At 38.2% G+C, this 23,790-nt stretch overlaps 1 protein-coding gene and 1 long non-coding RNA gene across 2 annotated transcripts; one reads left to right on the top strand and one right to left on the bottom strand.

The window, feature by feature from the left end:
- The first annotated feature begins 9,944 nt into the window (after positions 1-9,944).
- LOC125378504 lies at positions 9,945-14,214 on the top strand. Its single transcript, XR_007220246.1, has 3 exons — positions 9,945-10,273; positions 11,005-11,051; positions 11,415-14,214. It is a non-coding gene; the product is annotated as an uncharacterized LOC125378504 (long non-coding RNA).
- Positions 14,215-14,528: 314 nt separating this feature from the next.
- Positions 14,529-17,871, bottom strand: LOC124128307. The gene is made up of 3 exons (XM_048393898.1): positions 17,616-17,871; positions 15,256-15,713; positions 14,529-14,536 (listed from the first exon to the last, which is right to left on the bottom strand). Exons 1-3 carry the CDS (start codon positions 17,708-17,710, stop codon positions 14,529-14,531), a joined length of 561 nt encoding a protein of 186 aa, XP_048249855.1. The 5' UTR covers positions 17,711-17,871.
- Between the last annotated feature and the right edge of the window lie 5,919 nt (positions 17,872-23,790).

Here is a 23,790-nt window from a genome sequence, read left to right as displayed (position 1 = left end):
TCGGAAGGTATATCTGAACTGTTAATTACTTGAATGCATAGGAAGGTATATATGAACTGTTAATTACTTGAATGCAATACGAAGGTATATCTGAACTGTTAATTACTTGAATGCAATAGGAAGGTATATCTGAACTGTTAATTACTTGAAAGCAATTGGAAGGTGTATCTGAACTGTTAATTACTTGAATGCAATCGGAAGGTATATCTGAACTGTTGATAAATTGAATGCAATAGAAAGGTATATCTGAATTGTTAATTACTTGAATGCAATAGGAAGGTATAGATGAACTGTTAATTACTTGAATGCAAAAGGAAGGTATATCTGAACTGTTGATTACTTGAATGCAAACAGGAATGTATATCTGAACTGTTAATTACTTGAATTCAATAAAAAGGTGTATCTGAACTGTTAATTACTTGAATGCAAAAGGAAGGTATATCTGAACTGTTGATTACTTGAATGCAAACAGGAATGTATATCTGAACTGTTAATTACTTGAATTCAATAGGAAGGTGTATCTGAACTGTTAATTACTCAAATGAATATAGGAGGGTATATCTGAACTGTTAATTACTTGAATGCAAACAGGAATGTATATCTGAACTGTTAATTCCTTGAATGCAATAGGAAGGTATATCTGAACTGTTAATTACTTGAATGCAAAAGGAAGGTATATCTGAACTGTTGATTACTTGAATGCAAACAGGAATGTATATCTGAACTGTTAATTACTTGAATTCAATAGGAAGGTATATCTGAACTGTTAATTACTTGAATGCAATAGGAAGGTATATCTGAACTGTCAATTACTTAAATGCAATAGGAGGGTATATCTGAACTGTTAATTACTTGAATGCAAACAGGAATGTATATCTGAACTGTTCATTACTTGAATGCAATAGGAAGGTATATCTGAACTGTTAATTACTTGAATGCATATAGGTAAAGGGAAAGACCATTGGATATTCTCAGAATTTTGTCGAAAAACATATTTTGACAGAAAAGTCTTCAATTAAAAATAACATATGTTTCAGACTGTTGAAATAAAACGACACTTATTTGCCTAAAAATACATGGTTGCAAGTTACTTTTCTTGAAAAAAATAATCTGGTTTTGCACCTTAAATGAAACAAATATCTGATCTCCTAACAAAATCCCAAAATAGTTGGTGCGAACAGCTGGTTCACCACTGATATTCTTATAATTTTCACTGCTATTTCACACTTTACACCAAATGGAATATGTTTCGGCTGATAATAAGGACTTGTCTCTTGCATTGACGTTATATTATATAGTCCAATATTTCGACGACAATTACTAGACTATCTCAGATATTATTTAAAACTAGTATTAAAGCAGGATTTACACCATGCCTTTCGTTATATACGCGTTCAGTACCAAATTCAATTTTGCACAGTTTATCTACATGTAACCAGACCCGTGAAGATCCAGGGAAGAATAGGTCTTCAGCAACTCATGCTTGCCGTAAAAGGCAACTATGCTTGTCGTAAGAGGTGACTAACGGGATCGGGTGGTCAGGCTCGCTGACTTGCATGATGCATGTCATCGATCCCAATTGAGTGGTTCGATGTTCATGATATTAATCACTGGATTGTCTGGTCCAGACTCGATTATTTACAGACCGCCGTCATATAGCAGGAATATTGGAATATTGGAGTGTGGCGTTAAACAACAAACAAACAAAACATATCCTTGGATATACTAATAACAACCTTTCTCACACAGGTGGGCCAAAGGGTCAGCAGGTACTATCGAGACGGCTTCTCTTCGGCCCATTACGGCGTAACGGACAGTTCATATTTAGTCAACTATATCTACACAGCAACACATTGAAGACGTATCCTTACCTCCGGAACAGCAAATTCATTTCTTCAATTGTCTATATGCCAACGTCCAAGAGGCTTTTTGTGTCTACAAGGAAGCCAGATCAGATTTGGAATGCTTCTCTTGATAATATTGACAACTGGTCTCTTGTTATAAATGTCACGGCTAGACGCATGGCAGTAGATGAAGAAAGGCGGCTTATTTTCTTTATAGATCATACTAGTCATATAAGGAAGATATTTGTAGAATCCAAGCAAATTGAACATGTCTGGAAAGGACATCTTTCCAATGATCTTACACTTTTTCCAAAGCATCAACTGATATGCACACACAGAATGAGAAATATCTATGTTATAGATTATAGTGGCAAGGTGAAAACTGTCACCAATGGATTCCTCCCGAAACTTGCATTAAACCCTTCTGTTACTGCCGATGTACTGTATTACTTCTGTAGATTCGGGGATCTCGGTTATCTCATGCAAATGTCTTTGTTACAAAATGTCGCCGCGAAGGTTACAAATCTGACAAGATATACAAGTGCAGTTGTTTATGATGGCAACAGTGGAGTTTACATGTATATGACTACCAACGAAATAATGATGGTTGATATAAAAACAAGGAAGGTGGTTAAGAAGAATGTAGTCCGTACCATATTCCCTCCACCTGTATTCATCCTTCTATAAATCTAGATCTTTACACACTAACGGTTACTCTTAACATGTGACTGGTTCTCTATTGGTATTGTGAAGGTCCGGGGTAGAATAGGTCTTCGGCAACCCATGCTTGCCGTAAAAGGCGACTATGCTTGTCGTAAAAGGCGACTTACGGGATCGGGTGGTCAGGCTCGCTGACTTTGTATGATGCATGTCATCGATCCCAATTGCGCGCGTAGATCGCCTTGTATGACTTTAAAAATATCACAATCAGAAGAATTCGTGGAAAGTCACGTAATTGATTTAGTGTATTAAAAACCAAACTGATACGCATATTCCTTGTCGTGGTAAACCATGCATAATATTGAAAGGCAACTGCAATTATATTTAAATAAAATTTCATAAATGGCTTGAAAGTGGTTTTAAGTTTTCAAAAGCCAAGACCAACTGCATTAAATATTGTAGAACATATAAGCCGCATAAGGACCCTAATTTAGTTTTGGATGGTTTTCCGTTCAAAGTTGTAAAAGAGGCCAAGTTTCTTGGAACTATTTTTGACAATCATTTGACCTTTTTATTGCACATACATAATTTGAAGAAAATTGCCTGATGGCATTTGGTTTATTAAAACTAGCTTCAAATGGGTAGGGGATCGGAAAACTCTCCTCCAACTGTACAGAGCAGTTCATCCGTTCCAAAATTATTTAGGCTCCATCGTCTATGGTGGAGCTTGAAAAAGCAACTTTTAAAAAACTAGATTCTGTTCATCATTAATGCCTGAGGCTTTGCACTGGGGCCTTTAGAACTTATCTTTTAGGTCCCGTGACGAGCCGGGAAAGAATAGCAAGCCATGCTTGTCGTAAAAGACGACTATGATTGTCGTAGATTCCATTCATCATCAATGCCTGGGGCTTGGCCTTGAAGCCTTTAGATTTGGTTGGTTGGTTGGTTGGTTGTTCAACGCCGCACTATGCAATATTCCAGCGATATGACGGCGGTCTGTAAATATCGAGTCTGGACAAGACAATCAAGTGATTAATATCATGAGCATCGATCCACGCAATTGGGATCTATGACATGCATCAACCATGTCAGCGAGCCGGACAACCGGATCCCGTAAGTCGCCTTTTACGACAAGCATAGTCGCCTTTTACGACAAGCATGGGTTGCTGAAGATCTATTCTACCTTTAGAACTTATCCGATTCATAGTCTTATGTGGAGGCTGATGACCGTCACTAAAATAACATCGCAATAAATTGTCTCTATAGTTCATTTCTAAACTGCATTCTAATAACTAGGATCCTGGCTTAGGTTGTTCTTTAATCCTCCCTAGAAAGAACTCTACAATAAAAATAATCATGTCTCACTCCACCCCTTGAAATAAGAATACAATCTCATATTTCAGCTACTTAAATAAATCTTGATTATATCGCCCCAACCCAACTTTTGACTTTCCCGCCATGGCAGTTTGTACAAAAACAATGAGCGAGTTGGGTTTAACGCTGCTTTTAACAGTGTTACAGTTACATCGCGGTGTGTTAGCTTAATGTTGGAGGAAAGTCCGAAGTAATGAGGGTCTCAGACGTTTACCACTTCGGTGAAACCCACGAACACGGGTATGGTGCTGACAAACCTAGAAACATAATCGAGGCGAACCGGGATTCGAACCCACAATCATAGGTTTCTGGCTTGCCAAAGGGAAGCAGCTCTGCAAAGCGAATCGCGGCGCCTTAGACAACTGGGCCACCCGTGTCCCCGAACAAAAACAGGTGGATCTATCCTAAACTAAATATAAGAAATCTGAAACAAATCAACTTATTTGTCAACAAGATTATAAACAATTAAGAAACAAATATGATCTTACAAATCTATATTTACAGATGGATTCAACTATTAGTTCTTATTTGATTATTGGCTTTTTAGACCCGTGAAGATCCGGGGTAGGATAGGTCTTCAGCAACCCATGCTTGCCGTAACAGGCGACTATGCTTGTCGTAGGAGTCGACAAAACGGGATCGGGTGGTCAGACTCGCTGACTTGGTTGATGCATGTCGTCGTATCGATTGCTCATTATGTCAATCACTGGATTGTCTGGTCCAGACTCGGTTATTTTCAGACCGCCGTCATATCGCTGGAATATTGCTGAGCGCGGCGTTAAACAACAAACAAAATCACCTGACATTATTGAAGGCTCTGTCAAGGAGGTTAAAGTATCGTAAATTTATTGTCCCCCCTGTGTGAAAAGGAAATCCTATCTTAATCGATGTTACTATCATCCACCAGCGTTTTTAAGCCAACTCATTGCTGAGTATTTGTTTGATATTATGTATTGTGCACAACCACCCGTAGCTAAATTGATGACGTAAATCCTGCTGGGGTATCATGCAGGAAGCAGAGGTACTCTAAGTTCCCATGATCCCCAGCGAGGTGGCCTAGCTTTGGTTACTGTTGGCCTATAGCCTGTATTTTAAAACTGTACACATGATATTATTATGCTCAAATATGTTTCTCTCATGACAAGGAATGGGCACGACTTAGGTAACATCATTCTAAATAGAGAATTTAATGAACATTGTAATGTGTTTGATAGTTTTGGATTAGCTGAAATATGTAGTAATGTTCAAAAGGTAGCATTGAGAAGTGTTTCCTGATTACTTGGTGTATGTAAATTATCGCTAGTACAACAATAGAGGTGGAGTGAAATATGTATATTTATCCTTCAGTGATAGCATCTATGTTATCTTAGACGCTAACATTTTTCGGATTTGAAAAAGACATCTTGCTTGGATTTGTTTATGTCCACCCATAATTACCTTCAGTTAAACCTGACACGCGTGATATTAAGGGTATTGACTGTGTCGAGTCGTGTCTTCTTAAACTACTGGGGGCGGTCGGGTAGCCTAGAGGTTAAAGCGTTCGCTCGTCACGCCGAAGACCCGGGTTCGATTCCCGACATGGGTACAATGTGTGAAGCCAATTCTGGTGTCCCCCGCCGTGATATTGCTGGAATATTGCTAAAAGCGGCGTAACACATACTCACTCACTCTTAAATTACTGACGCTGTGTTGGTGCCATGATACTAGCAGGCGATATCAATGCTATAACGGGATCATAAACGGATTATATACTTTATGATGCTGATGATAGTGATATTAACATTTAGATTCTGAATGATATGCAATATGTAAAAGATTCCTTTCATATACCCAGGCTTTCAAGATATAAAGATGTTAACGATTTTGGAAAAGAATTTGTTTATCTATGTTTTACATATGGAATACATATGCTAAAAGACCCGTGAAGCTTCCGGGGTAGGATAAGTCTTCAGCAACCCATGCTTGCCGTAAAAGGTGAGTATGCTTGTCGTAAAGGTGACTAACGGGATCGGGTGGTCAGGCTCGCTGACTTGGTTGATGCATGTCATCGATCCCAATTGTGTGGATCGATGCATATGATGTCAATCACTGGAATGTCTGGTCTAAACTCGATTATTTACAGACCGCCGTCATATAGCTGGAATATTGTTGATTGCGGCGTTAAACAACAAACAACATATGACCCAAGTGGTAGCTTTACCTGTCTTACCTCGAACGGTGCAAGTACGGTGGACTAAATAACCTGCTTAACAAAGTTATTTGATCTTATTGATATTTTAAATGCACATACACATGTACACGCTCTGAATCTGATCACTTTCCTCTTTCCTGTTCTATCAGAATTAACTGTAACTATGTGCAAAAGGCTATAACTAAAGAAGCCGTTCTCCCAATTGATGGAGACCACTGCATTCCGATACGTTTATTCAATAATAATCTGTCTATGGACCAATTTATATCTTTAGTTTGTAATGACACTTCAGAGGCTGCTATGCAGTTATCACAATGTTTACAGTCTAGTGCCAGAAAGGCTGGCATGTTTATGGGTACAGTATCAGGAAATAAGGAGGCTTGGTATGATGCAGATGTATGACACTGAAAAGAAATAAATACACCTTATTAGACAAATTTAGAACAACAGGCGATACCAGACACTTGAGTCAGTTTCACTTTGCTCGCAATACATACAGAGAACTTTGTCACAAGAAATGTGAAAATTACCATGTGTCTTTAGCTATAAATCTACATGTGCGGTTTATGAGGGCAATTCAAAACAACTGTGGTCTGGTTACTGTAAAATCCTTACTAGACAAGTCTTATTTCCCAGCTCCACGTAAAAGTAGTTCTCGGTGGATTGACTTTTTAAATAATTATTTTGAATATTGAGGATAGCATACTAGATGATGACTTTGTCTCCTTTACGTTTCCCAAGATATCCCTGTTCATATTGATGATGATACTAATAAATGAGTGAGTGAGTTTATGCTTTACGTCACATCGGCAATATTTCAGCCATATCGTGACGAGAAGGTATACAATATTTAAACATATATGTAAACCAAATAAGAACCTGTCAGCGAAGGACAGTAAAATTACTAGAATATCACAGATTGAATGATTAAAACTAGCATACAACAATAAAAAGATATCATTAGATAGTCATGAAACAGTACAATATAAAAAGGGGCTGTAGATCGCCAGCAGCTGAAGGCAGATCACCATGCTAGGGTCCATGGGGACTTACATTACTTTTGCTACCTGCATGGACCCCAGCCGGATTTACATCATCCCTTCAGCTGTTGGCGATTATGACAAATTTAGCCAAAGGTAAACGAACATATATACTACTATTAAAAATGTGGCCAAAATAAATATACTTTGAAAGACGTGGTCTTACATACCCTCTCAGGGGGACAATAATTTTACACTACTTCAACCCCCTTCGAGGATACAGCCACTAACAATCTCAGTTAACAAATTTATTTTACCAATTATAAAAACTATACTATATACAGAACATATCAATCAAAATTTGGGCAACAATTCAATTTCTTTTAAAAAGTCAATAATTAAATGAACACTGATATTAAAAAGATCCTTTAATGATGAAACTTTGAAATATTTATCCCTTGTGATGGAAAAATCAACACAATCAAGCAGGACATGCTTGACGGTGATTCTCTCATCACAAGGGATACAAAATGGAGGATCCTCACCTTTTAAAAGATATTCGTGTGTATACCTGCTATGGCCAATACGACATCGTCGCATAATGACCTCTTCAAATCTGGACTGACAGCCCAAGTAGGTGTAACCGATATTTGGTTTAATTTCATGTAATTTATTGATACCTACTTGGGCGTCCCACTTCTGTTGCATAAGATCTCGGATGTAAGATCGAATCATGGGTTTAAAATCAGTGTATGGGATCAGAAGTGGTGTCACAGATTTGTTGAGTGCTGCTTTTGCAGCAGCATCGGCCATTGTGTTACCAATGATACCAACATGGCTTGGTAACCAACAAAAGACGATGTCATATTGGCCAGTAGCAAGATCATTAATTAATTCGAGAATCTGGATTAAACGTGGATGTTTGGGTGACATATTTTTAATCGCCTGAAGGCACGAAAGTGAATCAGAAAAAATAATGAATTCTTTATGTTTAGATTGACGACTGATATATTTAAGTGCTGTAAAAATGGCGTTTGCTTCTGCTGTGAATATTGAACTGTTATCAGGTAAACGTGAAGATATTGTTCTGGATCCAATTACAGTGGCACTAGCAACTGCGCCACCATCCTTGGATCCATCTGTAAATATAGATTTATAAGTGTCGTAAGTGTTTCTTAATTGATGGTATTCTTGTTGGTAAATTATTGGTTAGTAGCTGATTTCTTTTATTTTGTTAATGTAAGGTCAACCTCCGGCTGTACCATTTGCCAAGGAGGTGTTGAAAACAGTTGAGTTGGAGCTATATCTTGCAGTTTAATATTGGAAGCAAACAAGGCAGACTGGATTCTGATTCCGAGTGGTGGAACAAGAGATGACTTTTTATTGTAAATATCTTGGTAAATAGGATTAAATACGCAATTAAAAGCTGGATTTGACTGATTTGAATATAATTTAGTGATGTATTGTAATGATAATTTCAGACGGCGTTGTTTAAGAGAAGGCTCATCCGCTTCAACAGACAGACTTGGAATAGGAGAAGTGCGAAAGGCACCAAGGCAAAGCCTCAGACCTTGGTGATGGATAGTATCTAGTTTTTTTAGATTACTTTTACATGCTCCACCATAGACGATGGAGCCGTAATCAAGTTTAGAACGGATCAGTGATCGATATAAGTGTAAGAGGGTTGTCTGATCCCCTCCCCACTTTGAATTAGAAACAACTTTCAAGAGATCGAGTGCCTTCAGGCATTTAGCTTTAAGATATTTTATATGTGGGAGGAAAGTTAAGTGGCTATCAAAAATAAGACCCAAGAACTTGGCCTCCTTAACAACTTTGATAGGGGTGCCATTCAGAAATAGTTCAGGGTCCTTATGCGGTTTATATTTTCGGCAGAAATGTATACAATTAGTTTTTGATTTGGAAAATTTAAACCCGTTTTCAAGACACCACTTGTTAATTTTATTTAGACATAATTGTAATTGCCTTTCAATTGTGTTCATATTTTTACCCCGACAAGATAGATTAAAATCATCCACAAAAAGTGATCCATCAACTGAATCATTTAATACTTTTGACAAACTGTTAATTTTTATACTGAATAAAGTGACAGACAAAATACTGCCTTGTGGGACACCCTGATCCTGATTATAATGATCAGACAGGGTTGTACCCACTCGGACTTGAAATTGCCTGTCTGTTAAAAACTGGGATATAAAATGAGGCAGACGGCCTCGTAATCCAAAATCATGAAGATCTTTTAAAATACCATGTTTCCATGTTGTATCGTATGCTTTTTCTAAATCGAAAAAGATCGATACAGCATGTTGTCTATTTACAATGGAATTTTTAACGAATGATTCTAAACGCACTAAGTGATCGATAGTACTTCTGTTCTTCCGGAAACCGCATTGTATATTGGTAAGAAGATTATTTGTTTCCAAGTACCACACTAATCGATTATTTACCATGCGTTCCATCGTTTTACAAACACAGCTAGTGAGAGATATAGGTCGGTAATTTGATGGATCAGAATGATCCCGCCCAGGTTTGGGAATGGGGATAACAATGGCATTATGCCATGAAGCTGGAAACATCCCAGATGTCCAAATATCATCGAATATATTTAACATAGTTTCAAGGCATGATTCGGGCAAGTGTTTCAGCAGCTGATAATGAATATTATCAGCGCCTGCTGCTGTATCATGAGCTTGCCCTAAGGCAGTATATAGCTCATGTAGTGAAAATACCTCATTGTAATCTTCACCATTATCAGATGTAAAATTTACTTTTTACTTCTCCTGTTGGAGCTGATATTTTTGAAATTCAGGAGCGTAATTAGATGAAGAAGAATGATGAGATAAAGTTTCACCAATGCTATGGCCAACATTCCTCAGTTATGCCCCTTTACTACTTCGCCAATAGATGGCGCCAAACGCTACGGTCCTGCGCGTACTTCCGGTATATTACGCGGTTCATAGATATTTGCACGACCAACAACTACAACGAAGTATTTACGATGCCTTCGACGTGCAGCTGTGTCCCGGGATGCTGCAATCGAGGTGGTTTGTCGTTTCCGAGAGAACCTTTGTTGCTGAAACGATGGTTGATTGCTATTCGGAGGAGCGACGAATCAAACCAAGGCAAGATGTGGAAACCGTCACCTCACAGTGTTGTGTGTCATTCCCACTTCAGACCGTCTGATTTCATTGCTGTAACTAGTTATGGTAAGATATTTGGGTAACTTGTTATGTTTCTATTCGTTGGCAGATTTAATTAACGTGCATGCCAATTATATTTGTTATATTTTCTTGCATTGAAATTACGAAGAGGGTTTTACGTGACTCAGAAATGTGTATCCAGTATGCAGAAATGTGAAGAATGGACGCAGACAAAATAGAATATGTTCCGTCCCGCGGGACACACTTATTTTCACAGATAGTTTGATTTTGTCATTGAGTTAAATTGAGTTAAGATTCTTAAAACTTCGAAGTGTGTGATTTTTTTCACAATAATTTTAGTTCCCTCCTGTCAGAGTAGGCGAGTAAATTTGAGTATTGGCTAATTCTAATGTAATCACGTTTGTGTGTGTTTGCATGTGAACCTATGAGTATATTTCATTGTTTTTTTAAAACCAAGATAGAAATAATGTGTCATTTAGGCCCTACTATAGTAGCCATTTTTTTGCCAGTCAGTGATCATGGTGATGTTTAGGTTTGACCCTCATATATTTCATGCACGGGCCTTTGAAATCAATTACTGGGGGTCTAGTGCATACCCAGTTAATTACGGTAAAACCCTGTTTACCACCATTATATTCCTGTTTATGAAGTTGTTGATGTTTGACCATAACCCTTCTTAGTTTTCTTCTTTAATTTGTTGAATTGATGATTACCAGGAATGTCAACACATATTTGACGTTTTTGCCTTTAATGCATCATGTTACATTTTCCTGCAGGTGCTTGTTTTCCACAGAGATGAGGCACAGATGATTCAAGAATACAGGTTCATGTTTGTTCACTTTTGATATGTATTTGTCAGAACAGTGTCATGTGTACGTGTTGAACTTGAAGACACTTCTCTGTATCAGGCATTATATGTATGTAATGTTGAGACTATATCTACGAAAATTGTCAGCTAATTTATATCATAATTTTCCTTAATTTAAATGTTTGTTTACTTTTCTAATGTATTGATGTGTATCACTATTATATTCATAATGTGGCAAAACATATCGTGCCCATAGAAATTTTTTCTTTCCCTGCAAATTAACTTAAATCTAATCATAAAAAGCTATATCACAACTGGTAGTAAAAAGGTTGCACAATATCTGTTTGGAAAATAATAATCTACTGCTGTTTTCCCCAGGGTGTACACCTCTGAGGAAACAGAGAAAACCAGATGCTGTACCATCAATCTTTCCCTGGACTGCATCAGCCAACGCACTTGAGGCCGATGGAGGCTTAAGGAAATCCTGCATTGAAAGACGTGAGAGCCAAAAGAGGACATTTAAAGCAATGGATACAGATTGTGATATTGAATGTGATATCAGTGAGGTAGCTGGGGAGGAAATAATTGACAATGTTGAGTTTGATGACATGAATACCGACTTAAACATTTATTCTGCAGATAGTGCAGAGGTTGAATATGAAAGTACATCAGCTCAGACAGACAAATTTCCAATGCTTCCAATACAAAGTATTATGTTTAATGCTGCAGCAATTTTGTTTTACACAGGACTGTCAAACTATACAGACTTCACCTTTGTACTTGCAAGTTTGGGTCCGTGTGCATATCACCTAAATTATTTGTACAGCAAAGTTGACAGTATGACTATCAGTGTGGAAAATCAATTGCTTTTAACACTTATGAAACTGCGCCGACATAAGATTAACTTTGAACTTGGTCTTAATTTTGGAATTTCAGAGAAAACAGTATTAAATGTATGGTTCACCTGGGTAAATTTTATGTATAGACAGTGGAGTGAGCTTGATAACTGGCCAGAACGAGACTTAGTGCACTATTTTTGTCCTTCTGATTTCAAATTCAAATTTCCATCCACATTCAAAATACTTACTGAACCTCTTAACAGTTCAGAAACCAAATTAGCCACAGAAATAACCAGGGTTTGCTTCATGCTTTGTTCTTTCAAAAAGTGCATTGTTCCCTCTACTTGCTAATCATATTGGTTAGCAAATCATTAAAAATATCTTTCATTCCAGTCGGACGTTAGTCAGACGTAGAGTATGGAGATTTGTTTCTAATTTCTTTCAAAAAGGCCTGTTATTTGCGTTTGCTACATGATTAAAGATAATTGTTGCTAAATATTCATGAGGATAAAGTTGAATGTAACATGTTATCGATTATGTATCATGTTGAGACTAGAATGGGAATCTGTGGTCAAAAAGCAAGTTTGAAGCAAATTTACCATTTGTGCAGCCACAATCAATCATACTCTTTTGTCAAGGTACAAACATAAATGTGTTAGTATCAGAGATTATGATAATGTAATGCTCAACTTCCTGTTCAGTGTGGTGTTAAACCCATCTCACTCACTGAATTTGTTTTAAATTTATGACATCAGTAACATGAATTTAAGAATGTTGACATTGTTTGGTGCGTACTGTTACATTATCCCCTGCCACAAAGTGGGAGAGACACATTTCTTGTCTGAGCATAATTCGGAAACTGTTTCATATGTTATTATGAAACTTGGCACATGTATCAAACACAAGTTGAACTGGTGCCCTTTCCTGTTTTCCATGGCAGCAATTTGGATTAAACCCAAATACTGGTTGCTTTTATTTCACGAACTTAAAATCTGAATAAGTTGAAGTGTATATTTCTGGATCATATATCCATTATATTTTCAATGGATACATGTTTACTGAGAAACAAATTGTAATTAATTGTCCTAAGTTAGGAGGACCATGTTTAAATCTGTTACTTTGTGCATTGTGGCTGTAATGAGGACAAAATTCTAATGTGTCCCATGGCTGTGTATTCTTCATATGATACTGGCAGCAGCTAGACCGGTCCAGATATTTGGCACATCTTAGTGCTGTTGCTTCAGCTCTCTCAGATGTTATAAAAGGCAATCATGACAAGCAAGAAGTCAATGACAATGTTTTTTTATCATTCCCTCAAACAGTTCAGCTGCAGATAATAATCACATGACAGTTGTAATTCCTCAGATATAGAGCTGAAGGAGTATGCTTCAAGCAGTGATGATATTTATGAGTATGGACACTGAATTGTGATTATGTATTGCACTGTAGCTTCATCTATATTTAGATCTTCCAACTATTAACTACTGGAGTACTTAACAGATGGTTGCCATTGTCACAAAAGGAGTTAAAAGTTAATGTCACATCAATACTATTTCAGCCATATAGTGACGAGACCAAGTTGATATACACAATTTACTCATGAATGCAAAGGTATATTTAACAATATCATTTATACAGTTTTAAAACACAGGTTATAGGCCATCAGAAACCAAAGCTAGGCCACCTCGCCGGGGATCATGGGGACTTACGGTGCCTCTGCTTCCTGCACGATACCCTAGCAGGATTTATGTCATTAACTAAGCCACTGGTGGTTGTGCTCAATACTAGCCAGTCAGCAATGATGTCAGTTGATTATAGCATCACATCAAATTTAAAAACAGGCAATCAATGATTCACATACATATTTAGATTATTTTTTTTTACAGACCATTTTTTCTTTCAAGTAGTTGATAATGAGGTGCCTGGTCATATAGTACTGTAACAGTAAGTACGAACTGACATCTGAGATTGTATTTATTTAGACTAGTGAATGCATCCATGTATGGGACCAGTGTGTACGTTGTGATTTTTAGATTATCCAACTTATAACTACTGGAGTGATTAAGAGATGGTTGCCATTGTCACATAGTACTGTAACAGTAAGTACTAAATGTCTTAATAAACATCTGAGATTGTATTTATTTACACAAGTGAATGTATCAATGTATGGGACCAGAGTTCAACCTGGTTTTGTCTGATGCAACTCTTTTCACGTCAACATTCATCTGGTGAAATATCATCCTTAAATGGAGCCCTGCAAGTTTTTTCATAACTTTTTGTTTGTGAATGTCCATATATGCAGAATATAATATGTTCAGCATTAAACATTGAGACTACAATTCTGTCTTTCTTGTTTATAGGGCTGATGACCATTGACACATGAGTATCAGCAGTAACTGAAATTTACCAGGAATACCTGTCATAATCTCTGAAATAGAATTTGTCAAGTAGTGCCTTTTTGAAAAAGGTGTCATAAAATGCCACAAGTTTTTCAACCATAGATTCAATGAAATGGTCATCTCGGGATACAGTAAAATATTTCAAATCCTTCATCGTGTATACAATAAAAATGCACTGTTTTCTACCAGTACAGTAGAGCTGCCCTTGCACTTGAAAGAAATATGGCTTGCTTTTGTCAAGGGTAAGTTTTCCCTCAGATACCTTCAAATAGGGAACAGTTATCTCAGAGATTAGACGGTCTTTAGATGCAAATGGACATTTCACTTCAATGGTAGTATCATCACCGAGAAGTGAATCTGGTGAAGCTGCGAGAAGTGGATGAACATCTGACACAAACATGCCACATGGTGAGGTTTTGAAACCACTTGGCTTTTCAAAAGCTTTTATTGCCACCTTTTCATATTTTCTGCCATGTCTAAGTGGTGGACTTTGAATGTCCTCGAAAGGCTTAGTCATTGATCTAGCAAGTTTATGAAAATCAGTTTTGTCTGTTGCCAAACAAATTTTCCCAAAATTGGAAGAAGAAATTCTCTGTGTGTGTTCAGTTTTCCATTCCTTGCTCTTTGACTGTTTACGGGTTATTATTTCAAGGTTGGTTTTGTCCATATCGGATATTTCTGATATATTCTGGGATTTCAGGTATTGGTCAGCTAAAGATAACTTAAGATAATCATGATCATGATTAACAGCAAATGGATTTGCTGGAGGAAACATTTGAGCAACTGGAAATGTATTGACACTAGGGTGGTTCAACCAAACATTGCGGAAAAAGTCAGGGTAATTTGGCACTTGGCGATACTGCACTGGTCGTGGGTCAAATATAACATTCAATTCACTGTTGCATAAATCAAGGTCAGTCGCCTTTATGGGACTGCCTTTATAGGGTTTACTTTTATGAAATGTTTGCAATCTTTGAGTACATGTTTCTTCAGTTAAAACATCGCCAGTTGTTGAAAACTTGTGCACAGCATATAACACTGCACAAATATGTTTGAAATGTCCTGATGGACCCTGGCCTGCAGCACACTCACACTGCCCCTCCACAACAGAACCATCGTCATCAATTGCAACATCGACTTTGTAAGTCACATGCTTCTTCATTTCAGCACAGCACTCAGACTTCAGGAAACACATGTTATTAGGTTTTGAATAACGGAAAAATTTCAAAAACCTACTAGTGTACAGATTCTTTGAACTTGAACCAAGTTTCTTCTGAAAAGGCTGTAAGTAATAATTTATAGCTTCATATGCTAAAAAAGGAAGATGACTGTCACCATTTACATCCCTATAAGTTTCAACTAGGGGCAGTGTCATTTCAAACTCAGCTTCAAGTTCTGGCTCTCTCCCAAAATTGCAGTTTCGGTCATAGCTCTCGAGTCTGAAAAACATTTGAAATAAACAACTGTAAAAGAAAAAACCTAATTGAAAAAAATCACTGCAAAATATATGGACTATTAAATTATTTTTGGAGTACACAAATGTCTTAGTTTCCATTTTGTCAAAAAGTACAATTATTTTAAGAACAGATCCCTGTAACTCCAAGGTCAACAAATCAGTATTTCTGTCAGTAAGGAAGCTTAAGCCATCTCTGCATTGTTATCAGTACTAAAACTTGACTTTTGTACAGTAATAATATCTTTACTTGCACTACAGTAATTGTATATAATTTTTTTTGTTAGAAAACAAACAACATATAATAATACGGATATTAATTTTAACACAAGAATAAGACATTGTGTCACAAAATAAAAATACATGCAGTGAATAAGGATTCTTGATGTGTTTGCCTTCGACCGGAATCGAACCGATGTCTAAAGATTACTCTGTTAGACTACCATTCAAAAGCTTCATTACATCTAATTTTAATATTAGAAATATAAACGCTGTTATGCACATCAAAGTATGGACCCATCATACTTGTGAAGAAATAATAAATGTGTGAACCTTTCACACCTGTGGATGAAATAATAAATGTGTGAACCTTTCACACCTGTGGATGAAATAAAAAATGTGTGAACCTTTCACACTTGAGGATGAAATAAATGTTCTAGGTGAAACGATACAGGAAGGTCACATCACAGTACATTAGGTCACATTTTTTTTGTCAAATTGTGTTGAAACTTCTTGACTAAATATTTCAGAGCAGGTTCAAAAGTAAATTTCTAGTAGTGAATTTGAAATGCTAATTACATCATATTTGCAGTACTTGACTGACACTTGGGTGTCATAAAACAAGTAGTAAGAAACTTAATTTAGCAAGTGTAAAAAAGGACTGTGTATCATGCATGAAAACTTGATGCACCAGTGCACCAATGTATCGTTTCAGCCCTCATAAATGTGTGAACCTTTCAAACTTCTGGCTTTAATAATAGATGTGTGTACCTTTCACACTGAGGAAATAATAAATGTGTGAACCCATCACACTTGCTAAAATAAATAAAACTATATGAAAATCTAAAAGGCACTCACTGTAAAGGACGATGAACTTGATAACCCTCAGCCTTTCTTCAGCCATCGGATGGTGCAGAGCTCAAGCAATTTTTAATGTTTTACAAATATTTCAGTACCTACCTCACGCTTTGTTACATCATGTTTTGGCCACAGATGAATCACAATTCCAAATATGTGTATAGAAACGAAGAAAGGGACGGGGGCATTATGATTATTTAAGATACATTTTGGGGACTTGTCATTTATTGGGGGGTGGGGAGATAGGAGAAAATGTTACATGGATTGTGTGGGGGTTGGTGAGTTGGCGATGCAGTCCTTAGACCGCTTCCAAGATACTATCTCTGCTTAAATTTACTATGTATATTCGTATCGAAGAACGATGTATTATTGAATGATTGCCCAAATAATTATAGAATCTATAAACCGGAAGTTATCCCAACCGCATGTAAAAGGGTGTAATATTTTGCACACTGCCAGTGAGTCATTAATTCGAAGAATAAATTATTGTGACTGACACTTACCTTCCGTACAAGATCCGTGGTCACCGCTCTTTCCCTTTTCAGTGCATCTCAAAGCGTCCCTAGCAACGGGGGCATGTTGTTTACGTGAACGAAAACTGAAGCACTTATGTTGTCGGCATTATCGCGTCGATGCTGACGTTATTTGTTTAGCGATCTCAGTTGTCTAAACTAAACATATGTTCTACCAATGACCATGATACCAATATTGCACTGTGTAAAGTGACAAAATGGGGAATAGTTACTGTTACAATCTTATAAAATAACTGCTCAGTAAGAAAAGCCGAGAAACAGCAATATCAGAAACTTACCGTTCTATCAGATCGATTTTTCTTCCTGACACTCGAGCACCTCGTGCTTTGAGCTCAGTCTTCAGTTTGGGCAACTTCCAGCTTCCGTAATTCATGATAGAAATAGGCCTTCAAGCACTACCGGCTGTTTACAGAAAAGCAAGTGGGTCAATGTCGACAGAAGTTTATATATTCCCGCGGATACAACGATGAATGTTGGACCGTAACTACCGCAGCGCCGCCAAGCGGGCAAGGGGGCGCAACTCCAGGAATGTTTGCCATTGGCAATGGCAGATTTATCAGTTAACAAAGTATCGCCATCCTTCAGATGGTTAATTGTAGAATTTGATCCCTTGCCTTTGATCTTTTTGATCATGTTCCATACCTTGGACATAGGGGTACGAGAGTTAATTTTGGAGACATAAGTCTGCCAGGATTGACGTTTACTTTGCTTAAATAGACGTCTTGCCTTGGCATTTGAAATTTTAACAGTATTTAAATTATGGACAGTGGGATGTTTACGGAAGTACTTCTCCGCCTTCTTACGACATTTCCTAGCTTGTTTGCAAGTAGCATCAAACCATGGTTTACGAACACGTGGGTTGACAGAGGACTTAGGTATGGATTCATTAGCAATTTCATTCAGTTGATCTGAAAACAACTGAATTGGGTCAGTAACATTCTGAAAAGAAGTAGGTTGTAATGTATCTTTGCATAAAGATTGAAATAAAAGCCAATCAGCCTTCACAAAATTCCATCGAGGTGAAGCTGGATCAACAGCTGGATTAATGGGCTTAAGCACCGTGGGGAAATGGTCACTCCCACATAGGTCATCATGGACGGACCATGAGAATTCATTTAACAAAACTGAATCCGTCAAAGACAGATCTAATGATGAATACGTACCAGTTGCAGGGTGTAAGTAAGTGTCGGAGTCATCATTAAAGATGCAAAGGTCATTATCAGAAACAAAATCCTCGATCACTTTTCCCTTTTGATTAATGGTGGAACTTCCCTAAAAAGGATTATGCCCATTTATATCACCCATGATGACACAGGGCTTTGGGAGCTGGTCGTATAGTTTTTGTAGATCATTACGCTGAAGATTTGAAGATGGAGGAATGTATAAGGAGCAAAGTGTGAAGGCAATATGCAGTGTAAGTCTAACTGCAACTGCTTGCAGAGTCGAGTCAAGCGGAACAGGACTGTGAACAACGCCCCGCCGCACTAAAATAGAAGCACCTCCAGTAGCTTTATCTCCTGGAGGAGAGAAGGAATGATATGAACTATATTGCTTTAAATCAAACTTATCTGTATTTTTAAGGTACGTCTCTTGTAAACAAATTGCTGATGTATTTAAATCACTTGTTATCCCCCGCCGCGCGAAAGCGCGAAGCGGGGGATATAGTATTCACGACCGTCCGTACGTACGTCCGTACGTCCGTACGTCCCGTACGTCCGTACGTCCGTCCGTACGTCCCACCTGTTTGTTGCCGCGATATCTCAAGAACTAAACACTGGATTGTCTTCATATTTGGAACTATGGTGTATATACAGACTCCGCAGACACCAGTCGGTTTTGGTGACCTTGATCCCATTTTCAAGGTCACAGCAGGCAAATCTGCTTTTGGAGTTGGAAAACGGTGTTGCCGCGATATCTCAAGAACTAAACACTGGATTGTCTTCATATTTGGAACTATGGTGTATATACAGACACCGCAGACACCAGTCGGTTTTGGTGACCTTGACCCCATTTTCAAGGTCACAGCAGGTAAATCTGCTTTTGGAGTTAGAAAACGGTGTTGCCGCGATATCTCAAGAACTAATCGCTGGATTGTCTTCATATTTGGAACTATAGTGTATATACAGACACCGCATACACCTGTCAGATTTGGTGACCTTGACCCCATTTTCAAGGTCACAGCAGGCAAATCTGTTTTTGGAGTTGGAAAACGGTTTTGCCACAATATCTCAAGAACTAATCGCTGGATTGTCTTCATATTTGGTACTATGGTGTACAGGCGGGGGATATTTCGTCACTCTGTGACAAATACTTGTTAATAACTGCAGTTCATGAAAATTATGCCTAAGTCCTCTGCAGTTCCATTGCATTATATTAGACAAATGAGTCATGGTGGCTCAATTGGAGATCGCTCGCGTGAATGTGAGGAGGAACTACTCCCCCGCCTGTCCTGTGAGGACAGAGTAACCTCCATGTCCAGAGGCCCAAAGGAGTTCTGTAAAGGAACCTCTGAAGGTGAAGGGACAATAGGTGGCTGTTTTCTACTCAATTTCTTTTTCTCTTTTTTTTCAGATTTGCAGGTTGTTTCCCAGACGTTTGGGATTGTGTCTCAGACTGAATCTCAGTCTGAGATCCTGAACTTGATTGACTGATGGCAGGAATAGGTGTGGAAATAGTGGAATTTGGAATTGTAGCAACAGGTTGTTCTGACTTGACCCATGTCAAGTCAGTCTGACACGAAATAGATGATGTTGTTACGGGGCGTGAGACTGCAGCGGAGTAAGAAATAGTTGAAGTAGTTGTGGTCTGATCTTTCAATAGTTTCTTTGCATCCAGGTAGGGTATGTTCCTTTCACATTTCAGTTTCATTATTTTAGATTCAATCTGCCATACAGGGCAAGATTTAGATGAAGCAACATGTGGGCCAGAACAGTTTGCACATTTCAAATCATCTTCGCAGTCAGTGCTCTCATGGTTGGCACCGCAACGATGACAAACAATCGAGTTTCGACAGGATTTGGAGCCATGACCAAAACGCTGACACTTGTAGCATCGGAGCGGATTGGGGACATACACATCCACTCCGATGTGGAAGTAACCTGCTTTAATTGACTGGGGAAGGGTTGCACGAGCAAACGTCATTAGATACGTGTTTGTATTGGTGATGACACCGTCCTTCTTGAAAGTAAAACGTTTAACTGCAGTAACAGCCTGGTCTTCCAACTCCGTAGCGATTTCTTCTTCAGACATGTCCGACAGACAACGAGCCCTGTCACGAACAATGCCTCGACAAGAATTTAATGTTCTGTGCACAGACACAGCAACCTCAAGATTGGCAAATGTAGAGATAGATAAAAGATTGAGAGATTGCTGTCTCCGTGCACACTCCACAAGAAGCGAACCACTACGGAGACGGGTGACGTTCTTGACTTCACCGCAAATCCCGGACACAGCCTTAGAAACAGCAAAAGGATTCAATTTGATAGGTAAGTTATCAGTAGCCTCAATCACCAGGAATTTTGCCCAGGAATCAATAGTTTGTGAAAGATTTCCAGTTGAAATTTCAATTTCCTCTAGACGTCTCTTTTTTTCATTACGAGATGAACCAGATTGTGGGAGAGCCATGGTGAAAAGAAAATGATTCAGCACCCCTGTTCCCCACCCCCCATCGAGTGTCAACAAGGACGGTGTTATATTGCACCGGATATCCAGGATGCAAACACCAGGGATGGTATACTCCAGGAAATATGACGTGAATAGCTATATTTATCTACCAGATGTAGTGCCAGGAAGGTTCAGTCCATGAGAAGAAACTGGAGACATACAGAATACAGAGGTCAACATCACCAGATTGGCCCATGAGCCACCGCCTTCTGGCGTAAGACTCTAGGCAATTTATTCAATCCAAAATGGAGAATTCACACAAGTTATTCACGGCCAAGACCAAAATATACATCAAAATACAACACAGTTGTGCATATACAATATTACGCACAGGGCCTGGCATGACCAGCCGATTGATAAGACCGGGCCCATCTTACCACCCGTCTAGGCGAAGTAAGGGTCGAAGTAGTGTGTTGGACAAAGGAACACAGTTCCAGGAACCAGTGCCCTCAACTACCAGACTCCCGTCCTCCGCCGACACAGGGACGCAACCCACGGCAAACAGGTTGCCCATTTTAGTCGCCTCATACGACCAGCAATGGGGTGCTGTGGAAATATTCTGCCCCGGTTCCACACGGGGGAAGAGCTATTAGCGCTACCCAGCACTCACCACGAGGAGGTGGCTCTTCACGAGTGCCTGATACTAATAAAACTCTTAAGTAGAGAGATATCAAGAGAAGAAATAGTTAAAGCACTGTCTTCTGGACCAGATGGAATGCCTCCTGAAGTGTGGAAACATGGAGGTGATGTGTTACTGCCATAGTTAGATGTTCTTTTTAATACAACTTTTGAATCTGGTGAATTCCCATTGTATTGGTCTAAAAGTATAATTTTCCACTTCATAAGAAAGGCAATACAAATGATGTGAATAACTACAGAGGAATTTCTTCATAGACATTTGCGGTATAACATTTACACGTGTTTTAAATAACAGACATAAAACTTTAGTAGATTTGTTTAACAAAAACCCTGAGTGTCAAGCTGGATTTCGTACTGGCTATTTTACAACTGATAATATTTTTACACTACAATCACTAATTCAGAAATATTTATCCAAATCCTTGGGTACGTTTTATTGTTTATTCGTAGACTTCCATAAAGCTTTTGATTCTATCAATAGAGATCATTTATGGTATGTGTTGGCTCAACAAGATATTAAAGGCAAAATGCTGAATGTAATTTGTGATATGTCATCTTCCCGAGGCAAGTGAGTTAACTGACTATAAAAGTCCAGTTTCCACCCTTGCCGAACTAGGCTGGTATTATGGAGTTACATTTTGGCTGGACTAACGAGTCTATGCATAGTCCAATCAAAATCGCGCACCGAAATGGAAATCCGGTTCGTAAAGTGTCATGCAGATTTCGGTCGACTGCAGGATTTGCAAAGCATGTGCACCGCTAACTCGTTGTCAACATCTTTTCATGTTTTTAATCAAGGTGATTTGATGCACTTCGCGTTGTAAGACTCGTTTTATCACAATATAGATCTTCATTATCGATCGACTGGGCGCCACCGTTTTGTTTGAAGCAAATGCAAGTGATGCGAAAGGTTGTATCTGATTGGTCAATATGAGAGGCATAGAAAGGCCATAACTCGTAATAGCCACTGGTGGCGCTACGATCGAGCCCAGGAATTCCAGCCTAGTTCGGCAAGGGTGGAAACTGGACTTTTAAAGTCAGTTAACTCTCTTGCCTCGGGAAGATGGTGATATGTATGCTAAGACAACATCAGCTGTTAAAGCATCAAATGTTAGCATTTCCGAATATTTTGATTGTTTACGCGGTGTTCGTCAAGGTTGTTTTATATGTCCATTTCTATTTACACTGGACAAAATATCATCCATTCCAACATTTCCAAAACTTGGAAATACCGTCATTCCAATTGGAAATATGACCATTCCAAAATTTGGAAAGGTCATATTTCCAAGCTTGGAAATGTTTGGAAATGTTTGGAAATGTTTGGATTTGTTTGGATTTGTTTGGAAATGTTTGAATACATAGGTGATTTTATGTCTGCTTCTTCTGTCTGCTGGTTAAGCTGTTCAGATCGTTTCCAAAGTGGATTTGCTGCAATATTCTATCCCAACGCTTTAGTTGAATACATAATACTGTTTATAAATGTATTTGACGGTGCAACACATCAAGAATTTACTGCCGCTTCTTCAACTTGAGTGCACTTGAGATTATTATTACGTCGGTAATGCACTCTTTCAAGTGCATCTTTGGCTTAAAGCTTCAAACGAATGCTTTCATAAAATACCCCATTAGATACTTTTCAAATGTTAGGATGTGTTGGCAACACATCATGGTTTTATTGCCGCTTCTTTCAGTTCGTAGGCTTGTATAACGGAACATGGTGGACTTATATGTCTACATATTTGATTTTATGTCACCAAGCTCATTTGTCGATGAAAACATTTCATCTGTAATACGTTACATAAGTGTATCATACTTATGGCCATCATATATTTTGGCAATATTTAGATATCGCAACACATCATGATTTTAATTCAAAGATGCAAAATAAAGGTCACTGAGGGTAGATTTTTTATTGAATTTGTATATAGCGAAGCGGGGGAATTTCTCTTGGTTGTTTAACAAGCTCACATAAAAGATGTAAGCCTCAATAAATTAAGAATTATGTTTCTACTGGTGCTTCTTCTGGTTCTCAGTTTGTTGTTGCGCTTTGTTCAAATATTTTGTAATATGAACTTAGCACCATAAATGATTTGAAATTTATCACAGGATGTACACCACCACAAGAGAGGCATCGTGGTTTTACTAGTGCTA

Source organism: Haliotis rufescens, unplaced genomic scaffold, assembly GCF_023055435.1.
Source record: "Haliotis rufescens isolate VD_foot unplaced genomic scaffold, xgHalRufe1.0.p SCAF_120, whole genome shotgun sequence".
NCBI lineage: Eukaryota > Metazoa > Mollusca > Gastropoda > Lepetellida > Haliotidae > Haliotis > Haliotis rufescens.
Note: the sequence above shows the minus strand (reverse complement) of the source record. Positions and strands in the feature narration are given on the sequence as shown.

Bases quoted from the DNA above. Each gene is read 5' to 3' on its own strand.
- LOC124128307 (XM_048393898.1), bottom strand. From the start codon at position 17,710: ATGAATTACGGAAGCTGGAAGTTGCCCAAACTGAAGACTGAGCTCAAA. The intron at 15,714-17,615 runs GTAAGTTTCTGA...AATGTTTTTCAG, and splicing joins AAAATCGATCTGATAGAACG to ACTCGAGAGCTATGACCGAA.